Genomic DNA, 21459 nt, shown 5'->3' with positions numbered 1-21459 from the left:
TTGGCCGACCGCTGTGCTCACAGAACGGACGGCTGCCGCATTCTCAAAACAACACAGGTGCAGCGACGGCCATCTGACTTATTAAATCAGTTTATTTCTGTCAATTATGAATACTGAACCATAGGTGGTGCAAAAGATAAAGTGTATGGTGTGTGTAACCCAAGCAACACACACAGACACACACACACACACACACACACACATACACGGACACACACACACACACACACACACACACACAGACACACACACACAGACACACAGACACACACACACGTCAGTAAATTGCTGTATCTTTCTGATAATGGATTGGGATTTTAGATAAGGTAACCTTAATTCAACAGTCATTTCATCTTCCCTGCTTCTCCACACTTTCCTACCTTTCCCAGAAAATGGCGTCCATCTCCATGGTAACGGACTACACCCCGCCTGAGGCCGGGACTCCCGTGGTTTACAACGCCACTGAGCATGTGCGGGATGCGGCCCTCGCCATTGCCGAGGTTGTGTTATTGTCGGTCATCCTTGCGTTGGCGTTGCTTGGTAACGGGCTAGTGTTGGTGGTGTTGCTAAGGCGAAGACGACACCACACTCCGCTCCACCAATTTATGTTCCACCTCTGTCTGGCTGATCTAGTGGTGGCACTGTTCCAGGTAACACACACACACGCGCACACACACACACACACACACATGCGACCACACAGTCAGCTTCAACCCCTCTGTCCTACTGTAGGTGTTACCACAGTTAGTGTGGGACCTGACGGATCGTTTCCTTGGTCCTGACCTCCTGTGTCGCCTGGTGAAGTACCTCCAGGTCCTCGGAATGTTCGCCTCGTCCTACATGGTCGTCGCCATGACGGTAGACCGCCATTACGCCATCTGCTGCCCTCTGAAGGCGTACCATGGTGGCAGCCCCCATCGCTGGAACACACACATACTGCTCGCCTGGGGCCTGTCCATGCTACTCAGCCTGCCGCAGGTGCTATCACACACACACACACACACCACACACACACACACACACACACACAGGTGCTATCACACACACACACACACATGCCACACACACACACACAGGTGCTATCACACACGCACACCCACACGCCACACACACACACACAAAGGTGCTATCACACACACACACACACACACACACACCACACACACACCACACACACACACACAGGTGCTATCACACACACACACGCACGCAGGTGCTATCACACACACACACACACACACACGCACGCAGGTGCTATCACACACACACACACACACACACACACACACACACACACACACACACACACAGGTGCTATCTCACACACACACACACACACACACACACACACAAATGCGCACCCTTAACCCTGAGCCCTGTTGTCTGGCTCCTTCTCCCCTAAATCTTGTCGTTCTGTCTCTAGGTGTTCATCTTCTCGCGGGTTGAGGTGGCTCCGGGAATGTTCGAGTGTTGGGGGAGTTTTGCTGAGTACTGGGGTCATAAGGCATATGTGACCTGGATGACCCTGGCAGTCTTCATCCTGCCTGTTCTCATCATCACTGTGTGCCAGGTATGGTGGGAGGTGTGGAGGCCCTTAATGAGCCCACGCTGCAGCTCGTTAATAGTGCCATCAGCAACGTGATACATTTTCTGTTGAAGGCAAAGAGGAGGTACATTAACAGTAGTAGTTTCTAAGGAGAAAAGTATCTCCTCTCCTCTATTCCATTCACTTCTACACTGTTCACCTCCTCTCCTCTCCTCTCCTCTCCTCTCCTCTCCTCTCCTCTCCTCTCCTCTCCTCTCCTCTCCTCTCCTCTCCTCTCCTCTCCTCTCCTCTCCTCTCCTCTCCTCTCCTCTCCTCTCCTCTCCTCTCCTCTCCTCTCCTCTCCTCTCCTCTCCTCTCCTCACCCTCTTCCAGGTTCGTATCTTCAGGGAGATCCATGACAACCTGTACCTGAAGTCAGAGCGCCGACTCTCTCCGCCCTCTGTCCTCCCTCCTCCAATCACACGGCAGGACAGACACAGAGGAGGAGGAGCCAGCAAGGGGGGGTGCAGCCTATCCCTGTGTGCTCCTCCCACCCCAGCGAGTCACCATGGAGAAGCCTCGTGCTTTGACCCCAGCCACACCTCCCAGCTCCTCCTTCCGCTGGTTCCCATGGCGTCCAGTGGCGTCACCTCACGCAGTGATGGAAATGCCAGTGACGCTGCTTCCTCTGGTAAGCTCCTCCAATCAGACCAGAGGATTTAAATGGTGATGCAGAGTCATAGAGACAGAGCTCAATTAAGTGTAAAGAACCCACACAACTAAACAAAAATTTTTATAAGCTGTTCAAACGCAAAAAGTATCCTTCAGTGTACATATATACAGGCAACAGAACGGGAGGCGGTTGGAGAGATAATCTGTGTAATAGAATTTATAATTACAATATAATCAGTGAATGTATTTATGTAAACTTCAGGCCTGTGTATCCATTCTTTGGTCTCAGTAGATAGAAAATGTGTGTGTGTAAGGAATGTCCAGGGAGATAGGCACACACACATGCGTTTGTAATGGTGAGGCAGTGGAAGCAATTTTTCTAGGTCAAGGGGCAGGTTGAGGCCCTTTTCGAAGGATGTATCTTTTCTGGGGACTGTCGGTGCCTGAGAGTATGCATTGTTTCAACGAACTGTCACAAACGTCATAAATTCATCCATGTATCAAGTTCTTTTGCATCAGGGACAGAACTGTACTTAAGACAGCGTGATAAGCTAATCGGTGTGCATTCTCTACTGATTGACTTGCTGTGTGTCTCTCTGTATTGAAGCTGCCATTCTTCAGGCCTGAACGAATTAAATCTGAACATATTCTCCACTTCTGAGGACAGTGTGGTGATTTTAGGTTCCTTCCTGAGTAAATTCCTACACATCTTTCAGTAGGCTATGTCTAACATTACTATGCCTAACATAACTATGTCTAATGTTACCATGTCTAACGTTACTATGTCTAACGTTACTATGCCTAACGTTACTATACTTAACGTTACTATGTGTCTAACGTTACTAACGTTACTATACTTAACGTTACTATGTCTAACGTTACTATGCCTAACGTTACTATGCCTAACGTTACTATGCCTAACATTACTATGCCTAACATTACAATGCCTAACGTTACTATGTCTAACGTTAATATGTCTAACGTTACTATGTCTAACGTTACTATGCCTAACGTTAATATGCCTAACGTTACTATGTCTAATGTTACTATGCCAAATGTTACTATGCCCTACGTTACTACAGTATGTCTAACGTTACTATGTCTAACGTTACTATGTCTAACGTTACTATGCCTAATGTTACTATGCCTAACGTTACTATGTCTAGCGTTACTGTCTAACGTTACTATGCCTAATGTTACAATGTCTAATGTTACTATGCCTAACGTTACTATGCCTAACATTACTATGCCTAACGTTACTATGTCTAACGTTACAATATCTAACGTTACTATGTCTGACGTTACTATACCTAACGTAACTATGCCTAACATTACTATGCCTAACGTTACTATGTCTAACGTTACAGATACAGCGAGTATTTTGGTCACTGGTAAGTCAAATATGCTGCCTCAAATTTTATTGCCTGTATGGACATTGGAGGTTTTCTGCTCGACAGCTTATGAAAACGTAGTTGTGTGGGTTCCTTACCCTGTTGGTAGTGCATCCCATGCCACACAGCAGCTTTTAGGCTTTAGCTTTTATTTTGTTTGCTAGGAGACGGAAGAGACAAGGAGGCACCATCACGCAATAAAAGTCAGTGGAGAGTGATGAAGCGTTTTTCCTTCCCTGGGCATGGTTTCCAGAGTATGACACATTTGTGCTCTGTCTCTACGGGAGTTATGTTCACCGTGGACTGAATCTAACTTCACTCTTTACGCTAAACCTCCCTTTATGCTTTCTCACGTCTTCTGTATTATCAACTCTGTTGAAATGTCCCATTCTAGATGAGCTCAGACCAGACGTGCTTCCAGCCCCCGCTGCGCCTTCTAATCGTTGCCCCCTGATGTCCCCCAGGGGGAGGGGGGTTTCGGCAGCCATGTCTAAGACTGTCAGGATGACTCTGGTCATAGTCCTGGTCTACTCCTTCTGCTGGGCGCCCTTCTTCAGCGTGCAGCTGTGGGCAGCCTGGGACCCCAGCCCCCCGCAGAACAGTATGCACACACACACACATGCACGCACACACACACACACACATGCACGCACACACACACACACACACGCACACACACACACACACACACACACACACACACACACACACACACACACACACACACAGTAAAAGCACATAATTCCCAATTCCCATCATCTCTTTTATTTTGTCAAATAAATAAAGGAAATAGATACAATTCTGAATATTATTTGTGTGTGTGTGTGTGTGTGTCTAGGTGCTGTGTTTACCCTCCTTATGCTATTGGCTAGTCTGAACTCCTGCACCAATCCCTGGATCTACTCCGCCTTCTCTAGCAGCGTGTCACCAGAGCTCCGCCTCCTGCTGCTCTGCCAGAGACACCGACTAAGCCGTGGGTCGCTCGCCAACGACTCGAGCACCACACACACCTCCACACAATGACTCACCTCCAAACACTGACTCACCTCCACACAATGACTCATCTCCACACAATGACTCACCTCCACACAATGACTCACCTCCACACAATGACTCACCTCCACACACTGACTCACCTCCACACAATGACTCACCTCCACACAATGACTCACCTCCACACAATGACTCACCTCCACACAATGACTCACCTCCACACAATGACTCACCTCCACACACTGACTCACCTCCACATACTGACTCACCTCCACACAATGACTCACCTCCACACAATGACTCACCTCCACATACTGACTCACCTCCACACAATGACTCACCTCCACATACTGACTCATCTCCACACAATGACTCACCTCCACACACTGACTCACCTCCACACAATGACTCACCTCCACACACTGACTCACCTCCACACAATGACTCACCTCCACATACAGACACACCTCCACATAGACACACCTCCACATAGACACACCTCCACATACAGACACACCTCCACATACACACCTCCACATAGACACACCTCCACATACAGACACACCTCCACATAGACACACCTCCACATACACACACCTCCACATAGACACACCTCCACATAGACACCTCCACATACACACACCTCTACATACACACACCTCCACATAGACACACCTCCACATACAGACACAAACACAGTCCTATGCATCATATTTCATGTCAGTATCGTACTTAGTTGTACAAGCAACAGTTTAACTAGCCTACATAGTACACTTCTGTGCTGGTGGTAGTTTATATTGATGCATTTCTATATTTATACTGTAGATAGCAATAGTAATAAACCTTAATTGAAAACCATTGTATGTTTAACTTCATATCTCCTCAATGGTTCCTTTGTCCGCAGGCTTGGAAAGACACACCTCACCCACACAAAAGGTAGAGGTTATGTTGACACCCAATCAGTTCTTCTGCCACTAGTAACCATCGCTGTAGGGCTGAGGTCAGACGGAGTTCAAAAGTTTCATTCCAGTTCATTTAACATGGAACAGTCCCCAAATGAACTCTTGAACTCTCAATACTAGCAGCAATGTAAGCAATATGGTGGCTAGTTTTTGGCTATCTGTGCTTGGATTGGTCAAATCACAGCTTTATAAATCACTGGCAGGGTTAGGGCTGATTTGAGATTCAGGAACAGTGTGCATCATAAATAATTTAATTTAATAATTTAATTTAAAAATAATAATCAATTATTGATCCCCTTTTACCTCTCTCTCCCTCCATCTCTAAATTTCCAACACACAATATACAGTAAACAGACTATTTCAAGAGACACTGTTTAGCTTAAAAATTGTTTATTCATTTCCTCATTCATAAAAATCAACATTCATAAAACAGCTGACAAGGTCAAAATACCTCTGGTAAAAATCATATTACATTTTTTTTCCTGAATACATTTTGTTTTTGTTTGAGATGTGCTACAGAAAATAACCAGAAGTTATCTAACACTCATCACACCAAGACATTCCTAACTGCATGACATGAGATCGATTTAATCTGTTTTAGTTCCTTCCGTTACAATCCTTCAGAACAGCCTCATTCCTTCAGACCAGCCTCATTCCTTCAGACCAGCCTCATTCCTTCAGAACAGCCTCATTCCTTCAGACCAGCCTCATTCCTTCAGACCAGCCTCATTCCTTCAGAACAGCCTCATTCCTTCAGAACAGCCTCATTCCTTCAGACCAGCCTCATTCCTTCAGACCAGCCTCATTCCTTCAGACCAGCCTTATTCCTTCAGAACAGCCTCATTCCACCAGAACAGCCTCATTCCTTCAGAACAGCCTCATTCCACCAGAACAGCCTCATTCCAACAGAACAGCCTCATTCCTTCAGAACAGCCTCATTCCACCAGAACAGCCTCATTCCACCAGAGCAGCCTCATTCCTTCAGAACAGCCTTATTCCACCAGAACAGCCTCATTCCTTGAGAACTGCCTCATTCCACCAGAACAGTCTAATTTCTTCAGAACCCTCATTCCACCAGAACAGCCTCATTCCACCAGAACAGCCTCATTCCACCAGAACAGCCTCATTCCACCAGAACAGCCTCATTCCTTCAGAACAGCCTCATTCCACCAGAACAGCCTCATTCCACCAGAACAGCCTCATTCCGCCAGAACAGCCTCATTCCTTCAGAACAGCCTCATTCCTTCAGAACAGCCTCATTCCTTCAGAACAGCCTCTATCCTTCCTTCTCCTAACCTGCTAACTGATTGGCATACATCGATTCTAGTATGACGCTAATACATAGTGTATACTGTATCCTAGTATAACTAATACATCTATTCTAGTATGACACATACTGTATATGGTATCCTAGTATAACTAATACATACTGTATACTGTATCCTAATACATCTATATGATAGTATGACTCCAATACATCCTAGTAGGACTCTAATACATCTACTGTGTCCTAGTAGGACTCTATTCTAGTATGACTCAAATACTTCTATCCTAGGATGACTCTAATAGATGTATCCTAAGACTCTAACCTAGTAGAGCTCTAATACTATCCTAGTATGCCAGATCAGTGCAAATCCATATGGCACGTCCAAAACGACAAGTGAATCTCAGGCAGCTATCACTTTCTTTTTCATTCCATAAGAAGTGAACTATAGAAAATAGATAAAAATAGACTTCTATAGGAGAAAATATAGCACCATATTGTACAGCAGTATTTAAACTACTGTCATCTTGTCCCATACTGAAATGACCCTGCCATGAACACAGACCTTGGGGCTTCATCACAATCAACTACAAATATTGTTCATTATAAACAAATACATTACATAGTTGTTTTGTTAATCTATCAGAAACGTGTTAGTTGTATATTCAGTTATTGGTTGCTGTGCCAAATATCCTAAAAACATACTGTAGCAGACACGCGTATGCCCTTCACATTCAAGTCTTCTACAACTAAATTCATTTTGATGACAATTCCTAATGGGTGCTGCTGGCCTGATGTGAGCGGCATTTGTGAGTTAGTGAAAGTGCACACATGTGTGGGTCTAAGAGTATAAAGTGCACTGGTTTTTAAACAGCAGCATATGAAACATTTAACTGAGATAAGACACTTCACCACACACACACACACACTCAGTTAAAGTTAAAAAACAAAAAACATTTGTCACAGGAGAAGCGTTACAGACAAAGTGTGTTCACTTGGCATTCCCCCACATGGAGTGAAGTGTAATTATGGAGTGAGACTATCTGTGATTTAAAATAGAGATGTTTTAACTGTCCGCTCCCGTTGGGAAAAGGCTCCTATAGGATCTGATGGGCTCCACTGCCCTCTATTACATTTCCAGATACTGTTACAGAGCGGAAAAACACAGCATCCATATTTTTTAGATGATACAAACTCAATGATTAAAACTCAATGACCTTCATGACTACAACTGAACAGTACTTTTAATGAATTTCAAAAGCTATACTGCTTTTCTCCCATAGGAATGGCACATTAATTCACACAAATCTCCAAAGGTTTATTTTTAGTCAAAGTGTAACAAGCTTCAAAACACAGTTTTCTGCCAAGTTAAAATACTGTAGATTCAAAAAAATCTAAACGTTTGCAGATGAAAGTCTGCAGTATTATTAAATGCGAAGGAGTGCGTTGACCCTAGAGATCAGTAGAGCGAGGTAGGTGTTCATTAGCACCGCCTACACACACCTACATTCACCCACCCGCAGCGGCAAGCGTGTTCTCACACGGGGGTACCCCGCTTATTTGGAGGTCCCTAATAAAATAAACAAGACTGAATCAAGCAGTTTGATTTCATCCTCGGTGTAACTGGTCAAATCACACACTATAAACCCCCGGAGGAGAGGTATACTGACTTCATTAACAGGGAGCAATGATGCACTTGTTGATCATATGGCCCACTTGATCTGGGAGGCAGAGCTGTGATCATTTGCGCTGCAGTGTCTTCGAACACATCCTGAATTGGTTGTGTACCAAGTTAAAAACTCTTAACTACCCGCTACCCCTTCACACACCTCACCCCAGTCGTCTTCACCCTCAGGCACGAGGTCAGGAGATGAAGACAGTACCAGTATGGCACACAGGCCTACTGAATACACAGTACCAGTATGGCACTACAGGCCTACTAAAGGTTACAGAAATGTTACACCAACAACCAGGGTGTGATTTGCGTGTGTGTGTGTGTGTGTGTGTGTGAGTGGGTGTGTGTGGGGGAGTCCTAACCTCACCACCTTCCTCACCTCTGGTTGTTTGTTTCTCATCCCCGGTGGTGATACAATTTACCCCACCTTCTGGTAGTCTGTAGCAGACGTGTGTTCATTCTAGCATTGGATTTCTCAAATCAGATGTCCACACAATAGCAATTGTCATAACGCTGGTCACCCACTCATTTAGTCAAATCAGCGCTGAAAGCTTCGATCTCGGGCCTAATATCTCTCTTCCCGCTGTGTTCCACGTCCTTCAGGGATCTGTTGATACACGTGAGCCTGTCTACCAAAATGACCATTTCCCCTACGTCATAAGCCTACTGCTTCGATGGCATTTAGTTTGGTGCTGACATAACCCAGCCTTAAAGGGGTAGTGTGCTATTTTGGACATTTAGCCCCATTTTGTGGTCTGTCTAACATGTTTCAGGTTGATGATTTTCCAATTTAATATTCATTTAATTTCACAATTCTATAATTATTTATTGTGTTACACAACTGATTTTATATAATTATACATTAATTGTGTTAGATGATTTTCTAGTTACATTCATTCATGTAGCGGTTTTAAAAGTGCCTGTTCTGTTCTGAATGGCCTAGGCTCATTTAGGGCCATCTTGGCATGCGTAATGAAGCAGTAGGCCTATTCATTCAGCCAGCATGTTTGTTTATAGGCCTACCATCAAATTAGCCACCATGTTTGTTTATATTTATTGTTTATAACACCAGCACAGTGGTCTTGTGGTTAGAGTGTCCGCCCTGAGATTGGGAGGTTGGGGGTTCGATCCCGAGTCATACCAAAGACTATAAAAAATAGTACCCGACACCTCCCTGCTTGGCACTCAGCGTCAAGGGTTGGATTGGGGGTGAGTCCTTGTGACATACTAGCCTCATGTCCAGGGGGGGTACTTATACATCAAGCTGCCTCACGCTAGACATCAGGTGACCGGCTCCTGCCCTATGGGCCACTAGGCTCCAGAACCACTGGTTCTCAAGGCTGCTTACTTACTTTACTTGTTTATTGGCCTACCATCAAATTAGCCAACACATAGGCTATGATGTCACCGAATAATAGTGCACTTCTGGATATTGCGGCTCCTTTGATGAAATGTGTGCATTTATATTAATTTGTAAATGTGTTATTTTTATGTCCTATGTTAAAAAATATATATTTTCAACCCCACCCCCCCTGTTCACAAATAACACCCTGGGTAACAACAAAACCAAGTCCAAATGCAAAGGACCTGTCCGTCATTCTGGAAATGTTCTTGGTGTGTGTGTGTGTGTGTGTGTGTGTGTGTGTGCGTGTATATGTGTGTGTGTGTGTGTGTGTGTGTGTGTGTGTGTGTGTGTGTGTGTATGTGTGTGTGTGTGTGTGCGTGCGTGTATATATGTGTGTGTGTATCTGTCTGTGTGTGTGTGTTTGACCTGCCTATGTGGAGTGCCCATGTGTTGCATCTGTCTGGAGTGTGTGAGTGTCTCTCCGAATCCATATCAGTCTCTATACTGTGTCTTCGTCCATCTTAGAGACATCAGCCAACGTGATGGTTGCTCCACCATTGTCCCCCTCAACCTCCTCCTCCTCTTTGGAAGGACTGGGGGCGTCCAGCATGGCTGTGAGCTCCTCCTTGGGCTCCTCTCTCTCCCTCCTCTCCTCCTCCTTCCGCTCCTTGTCCAGCAGACGGTAGTTGATGCCCATGCCCACGAAGAGGAATATACTAGCGATGATCAGGACGATGCCACAGGAAATGTAGGTGTAGTCATAGTGTTTGTACGTGTCATAGAACCGGCCTGCAGAGAGAGAGAGAGAGGGGGAGAGAGAGAGAGAGAGAGAGAGAGAGCGAGCGAGAGAGAGAGAGAGAGAGAGAGAGAGAGAGAGAGAGAGAGAGAGAGAGAGAGAGAGAGAGAGGGGAAGGTTAACAGGCTCACAGACAATATCCCAAAAAAACTTAAAATGTGTAATGTGTGTCTAACAGTGACAAACTGACCAACTGTTTACACACATGCGCACACACACACACACACACACTGACCCAGTAGCGGTGGTCCTAGCAGAACCGGCCCACACTCCACGATGGTGACCAGCCCCACGGCCGAGGAGAACCTCTGCGCCCCCACCAGGTCCATCAGCGTCTCGAACAGCACGGCGCTCAGCCAGCCGAACGCAAACCCGAAGAAGAGGGCGTAGATCACGAAGCCCATGTAGTCCAGCGCCAGGGGAGCCAGGAGGTGACACACGCCGTTGTACAGAACCGACACCGCAAAGTAGTACTGGATCCTGGGCCGGACCCAGCGCGTGTTGGCCAGGAGGCCCATGGAGGGCCGAGCGAACATGTCCACGAAGGCCAGGACGGATAGAAGGAAGGCGGCCTTCTCTTTATCGATGTTTTTGCTCTTGGCGTAGTTGGAGAGGAAGACGAGGGGCGAGAACAGGCCGAAGAACATGATCACGTTGCCCAACAGGTAGAGCAGGAAGCCGCGGTGCTTGAACAGCGTCAGGTCGATCACCGAGTTGACCCTCTGCATCACCGTGCGCTTGGGTTGGGCCGCCGGGGAAACGGCGGTGTCCTTGGCGGGCGGGGCGGGTTGGGGCTTCGGTCCGATGGGTCTCATTAGGGAGCCGGCCACGCAGCAGTTCAGCAGGGCGCCGCCCAGGATGAGGAAGCTGCCCCTCCAGCCGAACGCGTCGAACAGCCACGTGTTGAGGGGCGCCAGCGTGGACAGGAACACGGGGCTGCCCGCCATGGCGATCCCGTTGGCGATGGGCCGGCGATGGTAGAAGTATTTACCGATCATGGTGAGGGCGGGGTTCAGGTTGAAGGACAAGCCCAGACCTGGGAGAGGAGAGGAGGGGGGGGGGGAGGGGGGGGCAATTAAACAAAGAAATGCACCTGAGGATGAGGTCCAAGTGAGGATAGCATGAAACATGTAATCACTAAGCCTTGAAGATGCAGTATGCGGTTTGTGATTTCCTGCTAAGACTTAGGAAAATTAGGAGATTTTGAAACAAATAAAATATAATAATATAAATATTATAAAATCCCCGCCCCTCCCTTCAGGCCTCCTTCCAAAGCCCCTCCTCCAAACTGGAAAACAAATGCCACTGGCTAGGCAGGTAGGTAGATTGACAGGCAGGTAAGCCATCCAATCATCTCAAGTTGGCGCCTCAAAATGATTGGATGCACTTCGTACAGTCCTGCGACTTCCACAGTTTACAGATTTATTTAATAGTTGGGATGTAATGAGAATTTGCAAAAAAACATATAAAAAGTGCTTCCGAGTCAAACCGTACACTGCGCCTTTAATGTCACGAAAGGTTCTGAACTCTCTCAACAACTTCTTTGGTTGATTCCAGTCTTATCCAGTCGCCACTCACCTCCCACCACCCCGATGAAGAAGTAGAGCTGCTCCACGGTGTTACAGAAGGACGCTGCGATCAGCCCCGACCCCGAGAGACAGCCACCCATGATTATGATTGGTCGACTGCCATACCTGTTCACCAGGATACTGCTGATCGGACCTGGAGAGAGAACATGGAAATGGTAACAGGTTTCACGTTAACACGAGTCTCAAAAGTTTTCACGTGTGATCTATCGGTCTCAGTAGCACCAGGCTGGAGCACCCCACTCACCAACAAACTATTTACTACTGTACATTTGGATTTCTTCCATTTTGTGTATTGTGAATTTTTACTGTCCTTTGTATACTGCTGCTGTAACAGTGCAACGCTCTCCTCTCTCCACCAGCAGGTGGTGCTGTGGCGCCAGACTACAGGCAGGTGCCAGGGCAGAGGGGGCACAGAGAAACATGTGACCAGGGGGCGGAGCTCGGGAGGCTGGGACTGAGAGGGGAGGTGGAGGAGGTGAGATGAGGGACAGGCTACACACGCCTCGCTCTGCCTGCCAGCCAGGATTCTCTGAGCACATTAGAGTTGACCAAACTGCTCTATAGTCAATAACTACACACATTAGAGTTGACCAAACTGCTCTATAATGAACAACTACACACATTAGAGCTGACCAAACTGCTCTATAGTGAACAACTACACACATTAGAGTAGACCAAACTGCTCGATAGTCAATAACTACACACATTAGAGCTGACCAAGCTGCTCTATAGTGACCAACTATTAGAGCTGCTCTATAGTGAACAACTACACACACTAGAGCCGACCAAACTGCTCTATAGTGAATAACCACACACAGAGCTGCACTAGTGAACTACTCACTCACTCATTCTTAGCTACATGCAGACATTTCCTCTCTATCATTTCCTCTCAGGCGGAGTATAGATTGTGCTGCTGAATCATGGCGGATCTGAGAGGCGTGACTGTGTTAGCGTGTGTGCTAATGTGCAACCGACTGCAACTGTTACATAAGCTGGATTACTAGTAGGAGAGGGAGAGGCATCCACGAGAGAATGAGAGAATATCAACCATTTATGGAGTGTAAGATTATACCCAAACCTCATTTGATATCCTTCACTGTCATTCAAAAGACAACATCCATTTTACATCTACGGCATCTGCTCAACATCTGTTTACTCACACACTGGCTGAGTTCCAATCTAGGGGCAGCTGTCTACTAAGGCAGCATTTGCCCTTATTTGGACTTCCATCCTTGAAAAGCAGAATATTTCATATTTCCGCAATGCTTTGATTTGTTCACACTAAACGTGGTTCATATATTCTTGTGTTCACACTAAACTTGGCTCATATATCCAGTACCTGGTTCCCTTTAGGATGTTCAATCTTGAGATATTTGGCCACTAGGGGTGCTGCAGTAACTACCGTATTGACCCGAACATAATTTTTTTTTCCCTGGAAAAACATCTGAAAAAATGAGGTCGTCTCATATTCGGTGTCTAGACTTTTACCTGTTATTATACATGGACAACAGGTGGCGCCAAATAGCCTGTTCCCCTCCTGACTGAAGCCAGCCAACGTTGCTCACAACTAACCTTTAGTTAACCTTTAGCAGCTGCCATATTGGTCATGTCTGACGTAATGGGATGGGAGAATGCGGAAGTGCCCGTTGAGTCCAATGTTAGAGGTTCACTATAAAAACACCACTTCAAGAACCGAAATAGTCAAAATAACAGACTGAATACACTATCGTGGGTTACAAACTCATCATTACCAGACTCTCATACTCGGGTCACTACGGTAAATATGCATTGGCAAAGTAGCGGCTGCCTTTGACCAGTCACAACCATCTCTGCAACAAAATATTGTTATCCTCTCGATGTACGAAGGCTACACTGTCAGACACGGTTCACAAACCGGCCTCAGAACGGCGTGCCAGTGTGTCTGGGTACAGTCGGTCCTGTAGTGTGCAGTGTGTCTGGGTTAGTGTGTAGTGTGCAGTGTGTCTGGGTTAGTGTGTAGTGTGCAGTGTGTCTGGGTACAGTCGGTCCTGTAGTACGCCAGTGTGTCTGGGTTAGGTCCTGTAGTGTGCAGTGTGTCTGGGTTAGGTTCTGTAGTGTGCAGTGTGTCTGGGTTAGGTCCTGTAGTGTGCAGTGTGTCTGGGTTAGTGTGTAGTGTGCAGTGTGTCTGAGTTAGGTCCTGTAGTGTGCAGTGTGTCTGGGTTAGGTCCTGTAGTGTGCAGTGTGTCTGGGTTAGTGTGTAGTGTGTCTGGGTTAGTGTGCAGTGTGTCTGGGTTAGTGTGTAGTGTGCAGTGTGTCTGGGTTAGTGTGTAGTGTGCAGTGTGTCTGGGTTAGTGTGTAGTGTGCAGTGTGTCTGGGTTAGTGTGTAGTGTGCAGTGTGTCTGGGTTAGGTCCTGTAGTGTGCAGTGTGTCTGGGTTAGTGTGTAGTGTGCAGTGTGTCTGGGTTAGGTCCAGTAGTGTGCAGTGTGTCTGGGTTAGGTCCTGTAGTGTGCAGTGTGTCTGGGTTAGGTTCTGTAGTGTGCAGTGTGTCTGGGTTAGGTCCTGTAGTGTGCAGTGTGTCTGGGTTAGGTCCTGTAGTGTGCAGTGTGTCTGGGTTAGGTCCTGTAGTGTGCAGTGTGTCTGGGTTAGGTCCTGTAGTGTGCAGTGTGTCTGGGTTAGTGTGTAGTGTGCAGTGTGTCTGGGTTAGGTTCTGTAGTGTGTAGTGTGTCTGGGTTAGGTTCTGTAGTATGCAGTGTGCCTGGGTTAGGTTCTGTAGTGTGCAGTGTGTCTGGGTTAGGTTCTGTAGTGTGCAGTGTGTCTGGGTTAGGTTCTGTAGTGTGCAGTGTGTCTGGGTTAGTGTGTAGTGTGCAGTGTGTCTGGGTTAGAGTGTAGTGTGCAGTGTGTCTGGGTTAGTGTGTAGTGTGCAGTGTGTCTGGGTTAGGTCCTGTAGTGTGCAGTGTGTCTGGGTTAGTGTGTAGTATGCAGTGTGTCTGGGTTAGTGTGTAGTGTGCAGTGTGTCTGGGTTAGTGTGTAGTATGCAGTGTGTCTGGGTTAGTCCTGTAGTGTGCAGTGTGTCTGGGTTAGTGTGTAGTGTGCAGTGTTTCTGGGTTAGTGTGTAGTGTGCAGTGTGTCTGGGTTAGTGTGTAGTGTGCAGTGTGTCTGGGTTAGGTCCTGTAGTGTGCAGTGTGTCTGGGTTAGTGTGTAGTGTGCAGTGTGTCTGGGTTAGGTCCTGTAGTGTGCAGTGTGTCTGGGTTAGTGTGTAGTGTGCAGTGTGTCTGGGTTAGGTCCTGTAGTGTGTCTGGGTTAGGTCCTGTAGTGTGTCTGGGTTAGTGTGTAGTGTGCAGTGTGTCTGGGTTAGGTCCTGTAGTGTGCAGTGTGTCTGGGTTAGTGTGTAGTGTGCAGTGTGTCTGGGTTAGTGTGTAGTGTGCAGGGTGTCTGGGTTAGTGTGTAGTGTGCAGTGTGTCTGGGTTAGTGTGTAGTGTGCAGTGTGTCTGGGTTAGTGTGTAGTGTGCAGTGTGTCTGGGTTAGGTCCTGTAGTGTGCAGTGTGTCTGGGTTAGTGTGTAGTGTGCAGTGTGTCTGGGTTAGTGTGTAGTGTGCAGTGTGTCTGGGTTAGTGTGTAGTGTGCAGTGTGTCTTGGTTAGTGTGTAGTGTGCAGTGTGTCTGGGTTAGGTCCTGTAGTGTGCAGTGTGTCTGGGTTAGTGTGTAGTGTGCAGTGTGTCTGGGTTAGTGTGCAGGGTGTCTGGGTTAGTGTGTAGTGTGCAGTGTGTCTGGGTTAGTGTGTAGTGTGCAGGGTGTCTGGGTTAGTGTGTAGTGTGCAGTGTGTCTGGGTTAGTGTGTAGTGTGCAGTGTGTCTGGGTTAGTGTGTAGTGTGCAGTGTGTCTTGGTTAGTGTGTAGTGTGCAGTGTGTCTGGGTTAGTGTGTAGTGTGCAGTGTGTCTGGGTTAGTGTGTAGTGTGCAGTGTGTCTGGGTTAGTGTGCAGGGTGTCTGGGTTAGTGTGTAGTGTGCAGTGTGTCTGGGTTAGTGTGTAGTGTGCAGGGTGTCTGGGTTAGGTAGTGTGCGCCTGGATAGGCACCAACTCTACAATGTACTGCTTTCTCTCCTCGCTCAAACTAGGCCGGAAAGGTTAATCATTCCGTACACACATGAATGGACACACACACACACACACACGCACACACACACACACGTCACATACTGTATAGAAGCGGCTAAACCGCTTAAAAACACAAAATCTACATACTGTACACCTACATAATAGGCCCATTATTTATCCCAGAATAGTACAACCATACCCCTCATGTTCTTACATTCATTCATCAAAATCAGCACCATCTCAAATGATGTAGGTGCCATATTTGACTTGGGGCAAATGTTTGTAAAAATTCCAACACATATTTTGTCAAATCTCACATAGATCATCTTCACACCAACTCTCAAAAAAGGTTTTCTGATGCATTTTAGATTTTCAAAAACATTCATCCATTACAGCCAAATTCAATGCAAACAACTCGGGTCCAAACAGGACATGAGGTCATATCTCAGTTTAACCCAATCTTTGCTCAATTCATATAAAACATGCCATCAGTCTTTACTGCCATGCCTTCATCATGATCACATCAGGTTGCCATGGAGACTGTCCTGCTGGATTACTTGTGTGCATCTCTCCTTGTGCTCTGTCCTGTAACTGAGTGTGCTCATGAACTCTGGTCTACTATGTTGACAAGTTCTATCAATGACGCTAAATCAGCCCCTGCTGCCTGGTTGACTTTAACTCTTTAGCCTACAGAGTCAGCCTACGTTCCTGTCTTTTAGGCATTTTGTCAACAACGTACCAGCTATTTAGCAAGATCATGCCCCTGGAACAGAAACAAGATATCTGAGCTAACCTGTCTGGTTCCCACATACGACATGTATAGGGGTGGTGAAAAAAAATGATTCATGTAAGAATCCCGATTCAATTGTTGACAATTAAAGATCCATTCCAAAAATTCAGAAAATGTTTTTTTTCCATTGATTTTTTGTTGTTGCTTTTTTTGTTACAAAAATATATTTTCAGATTTTATCCTCTTTTCACAATAATTGTGTGCTTGGATGTATTCAGTGTTTCTCCTACCATTACGGGACCCCCTGTATTTAATAGGTTACTGTATTTAATAGGTTACTGCAGACAAATGGTGGAAATGTCAAATAAAATTTTATCATAATTCAGTCAAAGATAATAGATTTGAAATCAAATCGCCACCCCAAGAATCAAAATTGAATCGTGAGATCACTACCGATTCCCATCCCTAGACATGCTAGCACCATGGTACTGTAGGTCTCAGCTGAGGATATGAAAATACAGAAATTGTGTGCCGACTTCCCGTATGCCACGCCCTGAGCAGGCAACGCATGTATGCTATGATGTAGATGGAAGACTCACCTGTTTTCATTGGCTTTTGAGGCTTGTTAGGCCATACTGTACATCCCTAGTCGTGTTGTGTTCGTTTATTCTATTGAATGTTAACTTGCACTTTATATTGTATTTTTAATTTGTCTGTTTTATATTGTAAAGCACTTTGGTGCAACTTTGGTTGTTAAATGTGCTACATAAATAAAATTGACCTCGACCTTGACCTTGTAGCTACACTGATTTGCTGTGACGACCACACAGAACAGTGAATCACTTATTTTCCCTCCAGTTTTGTGTATGGTTACTATTACTATCTTCCAGAATACAAGTCTCACTGAAATGTTTGCCGGCATATTTCATGACGAAAGGCCGAGGTGAATTTATCATCCGCTCTAATTTATTTTTTTCATTAATTAACATTCATGAATGGTTTGTAGGACACATCGGGCCTCTTGGCAGTCACTGTCCTTCCCTTCACCCCCCCTCGCATCTACGTACAGTCTGAAGTACCAGAACTAGCCCCTTCACTTCTATCCCTCATTTTAAAGGTCGCATCCATTTCTATTGCTTTGGCTTTTGAGTGTATTCGTTGTTTCATCCTCCCTCTCCCACGCTCCCATCTCCTCCTCTCGGCAGAGCGTTGTGAGCACAGGCGCCATGGTCCTATTGTTGCCGTGTCATCTGAGCTTTGTGTGCGTGTGTGTGTACGTGCAGGGAACCGCGTCTGCTGAATCAGTGTGCTCCCTTGGCACAGGGCCCAGCTGTTGTGGGCAGTACCAGAACCTCACTCGTACCGCGGAGCCTAGCTGCCGTGAGCAGTACCAGAACCTCACTCGTACCGCGGAGCATAGCTGCCGTGAGCAGTACCAGAACCTCACTCGTACCGCGGAGCCTAGCTGCCATGGGCAGTACCAGAACCTCACTCGTACCGCGGAGCATAGCTGCCGTGAGCAGTACCAGAACCTCACTCATACCGCGGAGCCTAGCTGCCGTGAGCAGTACCAGAACCTCACTCGTACCGCGGAGCATAGCTGCCGTGAGCAGTACCAGAACCTCACTCATACTGTACCACGCGCGTGCATGACATCATCAACCAGCTATACTGCTCAACATAAAAATAACGACTACTGCCACAGCTTATCAGACATTGGACCGTAGTCTGACTGCTGAACAGATTTCAACACAGATAACTGTGTGTGTGTGGGGTGTGTGTGTGTGTGTGTGTGTGTGTGTGTGTGCGTGTGTGTAGGAGGAACGGCAAGAGTGAGACCTACTTAAATCCTTCAATAAAAGTTGATAACTCACACAAAACCAGACACAGGGGCAAGTTAGGAAACATAGGCACACACACACACGTACACGCACACGCACACGCACACACACACGCACACTCCAAAGAGCTCACCTCCTCCGTACATGCAGGCCAGCATGATGGAGGAGATCCAGGACACCTGACTAGGTGTGGCTTGGAAGATCTCCTCGATCTCTTTGAAGAAGACGGTGATGGACTTGGGGAAGGCGTAGGAGAAGCCGATGGAGATGAAGGCCCCCGCCACCACGGCCCAGCCCCAGCCCCCCTCTGGGGGGGTGTACCCCACTGGCCCGCCCACCGCTGGAGCCATGACTGTAGGAGAGCAGGCCGGGAGTCACTACCCAGGGACTGGAACACACAGGATCACACACACACACTCACACACACACTCACACACACACACACGGGGGGAGAGATGGAATCAGGAAACACTCCGGACCTGCAGAGAGGGAGAGGGAGGGAGAAGAGAGAGGAGAGGGAGAGAGGAGAGAGAGGAGAGGGAGAGAGATAGAGAGGAGAGGGAGAGAGAAGGAGAGGGAGAGAGGAGAGAGAGAGAAGGAGAGGGAGAGAGAGAGGAGAGGGAGAGAGAAGGAGAGGGAGAGAGAGGGAGAGAGAAGGAGAGGGAGAGAGGAGAGGGAGAGAGAAGAGAGAGGAGAGGGAGAGAGAAGGAGAGGGAGAGAGGAGAGGGAGAGAGAGAGGGAGATGGAAGGAGAGGGAGAGAGGAGAGGGAGAGAAGGAGAGGGAGAGAGAGAGGAGAGGGAGAGAGAAGGAGAGGGAGAGAGAGGGAGAGAGAAGGAGAGGGAGAGAGGAGAGGGAGAGAGAAGAGAGAGGAGAGGGAGAGAGGAGAGGGAGAGAGAGGAGAGGGAGAGAGAGAGAAGGAGAGGGAGAGAGAGAGGAGAGGGAGATGGAAGGAGAGGGAGAGAGGAGAGGGAGAGAGAAGAGAGAGGGAGAGAGGAGAGAGAAGAGAGAGGAGAGGAGAGGGTGAGAGGAGAGGAAGAGAGAGAGGAGAGGGAGAGAGGAGAGGGAGAGAGAAGTGGAGGAAGAGAGAGAGGGAGAGAGAGAAGGAGAGGGCGTGAGAGAGAAGGAGAGGGAGAGAGAGAGAAGGAGAGAGAGAGAGGAGAGGGAGAGAGAAGGAGAGGGAGAGAGAGAGGAGAGGGAGAGAAGGAGAGAGAGAGAGAGAGAAGGAGAGGGAGAGAGAGAAGGAGAGGGAGTGGGTTGGGGTGTAGAAGGGGAGAGAAAGGCACGTTACACAAATGATAAACAGTACTTTTCTGTTGAAATGTCTAAGTGTTGCCAAGGTGAGACAGACAGGCATCTGTGCCCTATAGGTTTCAGAGCAGCGTGGCGCCACCCACCAGCAGGCAGGCTGAGCATGCCAACGGTACAGGAGGGGAATCACCCCATATACTGAATCCTTACCCTCCAAGGGTAGAATGATGGTTCACCAGGGGAATGAAGCTAAAGAGCTCAGCTACAGAACGTTACCCTTAAAAACCGGGAAATGGGTCAGTGACATACGTCCATTTTGGTCTCCAAAACATATAAAAATATATTAATTAAAACTACATTATATGACTCAATGATCTCCTCTTTACTGACTAAAAGTAGCATTTATTATGAGTAATGGAAAATTAAAGGAGCTATTGAGCTCAAAAGTGCCAACGTGTAATTCGGGATAACTGTCCACAGCTCCGCACCTAAAATTGAAGTGCAAAAATGCTCCATAAAATGTAAAAAAAAAACTCAATAAAACCTTAAATCTACCCATTTTGGGCATAATTGTTAGGGTTAGGGTTTTGTCCCCACATTGGGATTTTAGCCAGTGTAATACAGGATGGTGCTCAGGAGCAGTTCTCCACTATAATGCATTGTGACAGGAAGCCATGTGACAGGAAGCCATGTGACAGGAAGCCATGTGACAGGAAGCCATGTGACAGGAAGTTGCATCTTCTCTGAAGGACCCCCAGGCTGAGCAGCAAGGTTATGAAGGTCTAGGGTAAATATTTTCTTGGGCAGATATTTTTCCCGGAAGTGCCGAGTAAGGCACCCCGTAATTCCCCTGTGCTGCATACTGTCACATTTTTAGGTAGCAAATGTTTAAAAGTTTTTTTTTTAAAAAGATTGAGAAGCATAAGTTTTGTGAGATCAAATCATATTTAGACCGGTTTGGTCCTTTAAAGCTTGTAGAGATAAAGTATATATTGTTATTTTTACTAATAACATATTTAACATAGGCCCTATGCCATATTAATAAGTGTATTTGTTTTATATTTATATATATAAATAGTTTGGAAGCGTTATTTCAGTCGATTATTTCGCCCCTTTAATAATACCAATTGGTATTCTATTTTATATCGTTGGAAAGCCTGATTAGTCACCTTTAAAACAAGATACAACTTGTAATGATCGTGCATACGTGGAATGAACAACACAGCTAAACATGTGTGGGTAGCGACCCCCCAAAAAAAGTGCCAAAATCCCCTGCAATATTCTCCGGAAAAAAAAAAATGTCCGAACTATTTTTGAGGAGTTTATATATTTGCCATTTTCTCCCAATTTGGCAGCC

The 21459-nt window shown here is 46.6% G+C and overlaps 2 protein-coding genes across 2 annotated transcripts; one reads left to right on the top strand and one right to left on the bottom strand.

The window, feature by feature from the left end:
- Positions 1–392: 392 nt before the first annotated feature.
- On the top strand, positions 393–4611 carry LOC311315526 (vasopressin V2 receptor-like; the record flags this gene model as incomplete). Its single annotated transcript, XM_084446196.1, has 7 exons — positions 393–650; positions 733–978; positions 1424–1570; positions 1919–1994; positions 2085–2216; positions 3983–4189; positions 4427–4611. 7 exons carry the CDS (start codon positions 393–395, stop codon positions 4609–4611), a joined length of 1251 nt encoding a protein of 416 aa, XP_084302322.1.
- A 5715-nt stretch (positions 4612–10326) lies between these two features.
- LOC311315525 (monocarboxylate transporter 1-like) lies at positions 10327–19203 on the bottom strand (the record flags this gene model as incomplete). The annotated part of the gene is made up of 4 exons (XM_084446195.1): positions 10327–10616; positions 10859–11659; positions 12202–12345; positions 18987–19203. 4 exons carry the CDS (start codon positions 19201–19203, stop codon positions 10327–10329), a joined length of 1452 nt encoding a protein of 483 aa, XP_084302321.1.
- Between the last annotated feature and the right edge of the window lie 2256 nt (positions 19204–21459).

Source organism: Borostomias antarcticus (assembly GCF_949987555.1).
Source record: "Borostomias antarcticus genome assembly, chromosome: 11".
NCBI classification, from domain to species: Eukaryota; Metazoa; Chordata; class Actinopteri; order Stomiiformes; family Stomiidae; genus Borostomias; species Borostomias antarcticus.
The sequence above is the reverse complement of the archived record's forward strand: the minus strand, read 5'-3'. Positions and strand labels throughout refer to the sequence as shown.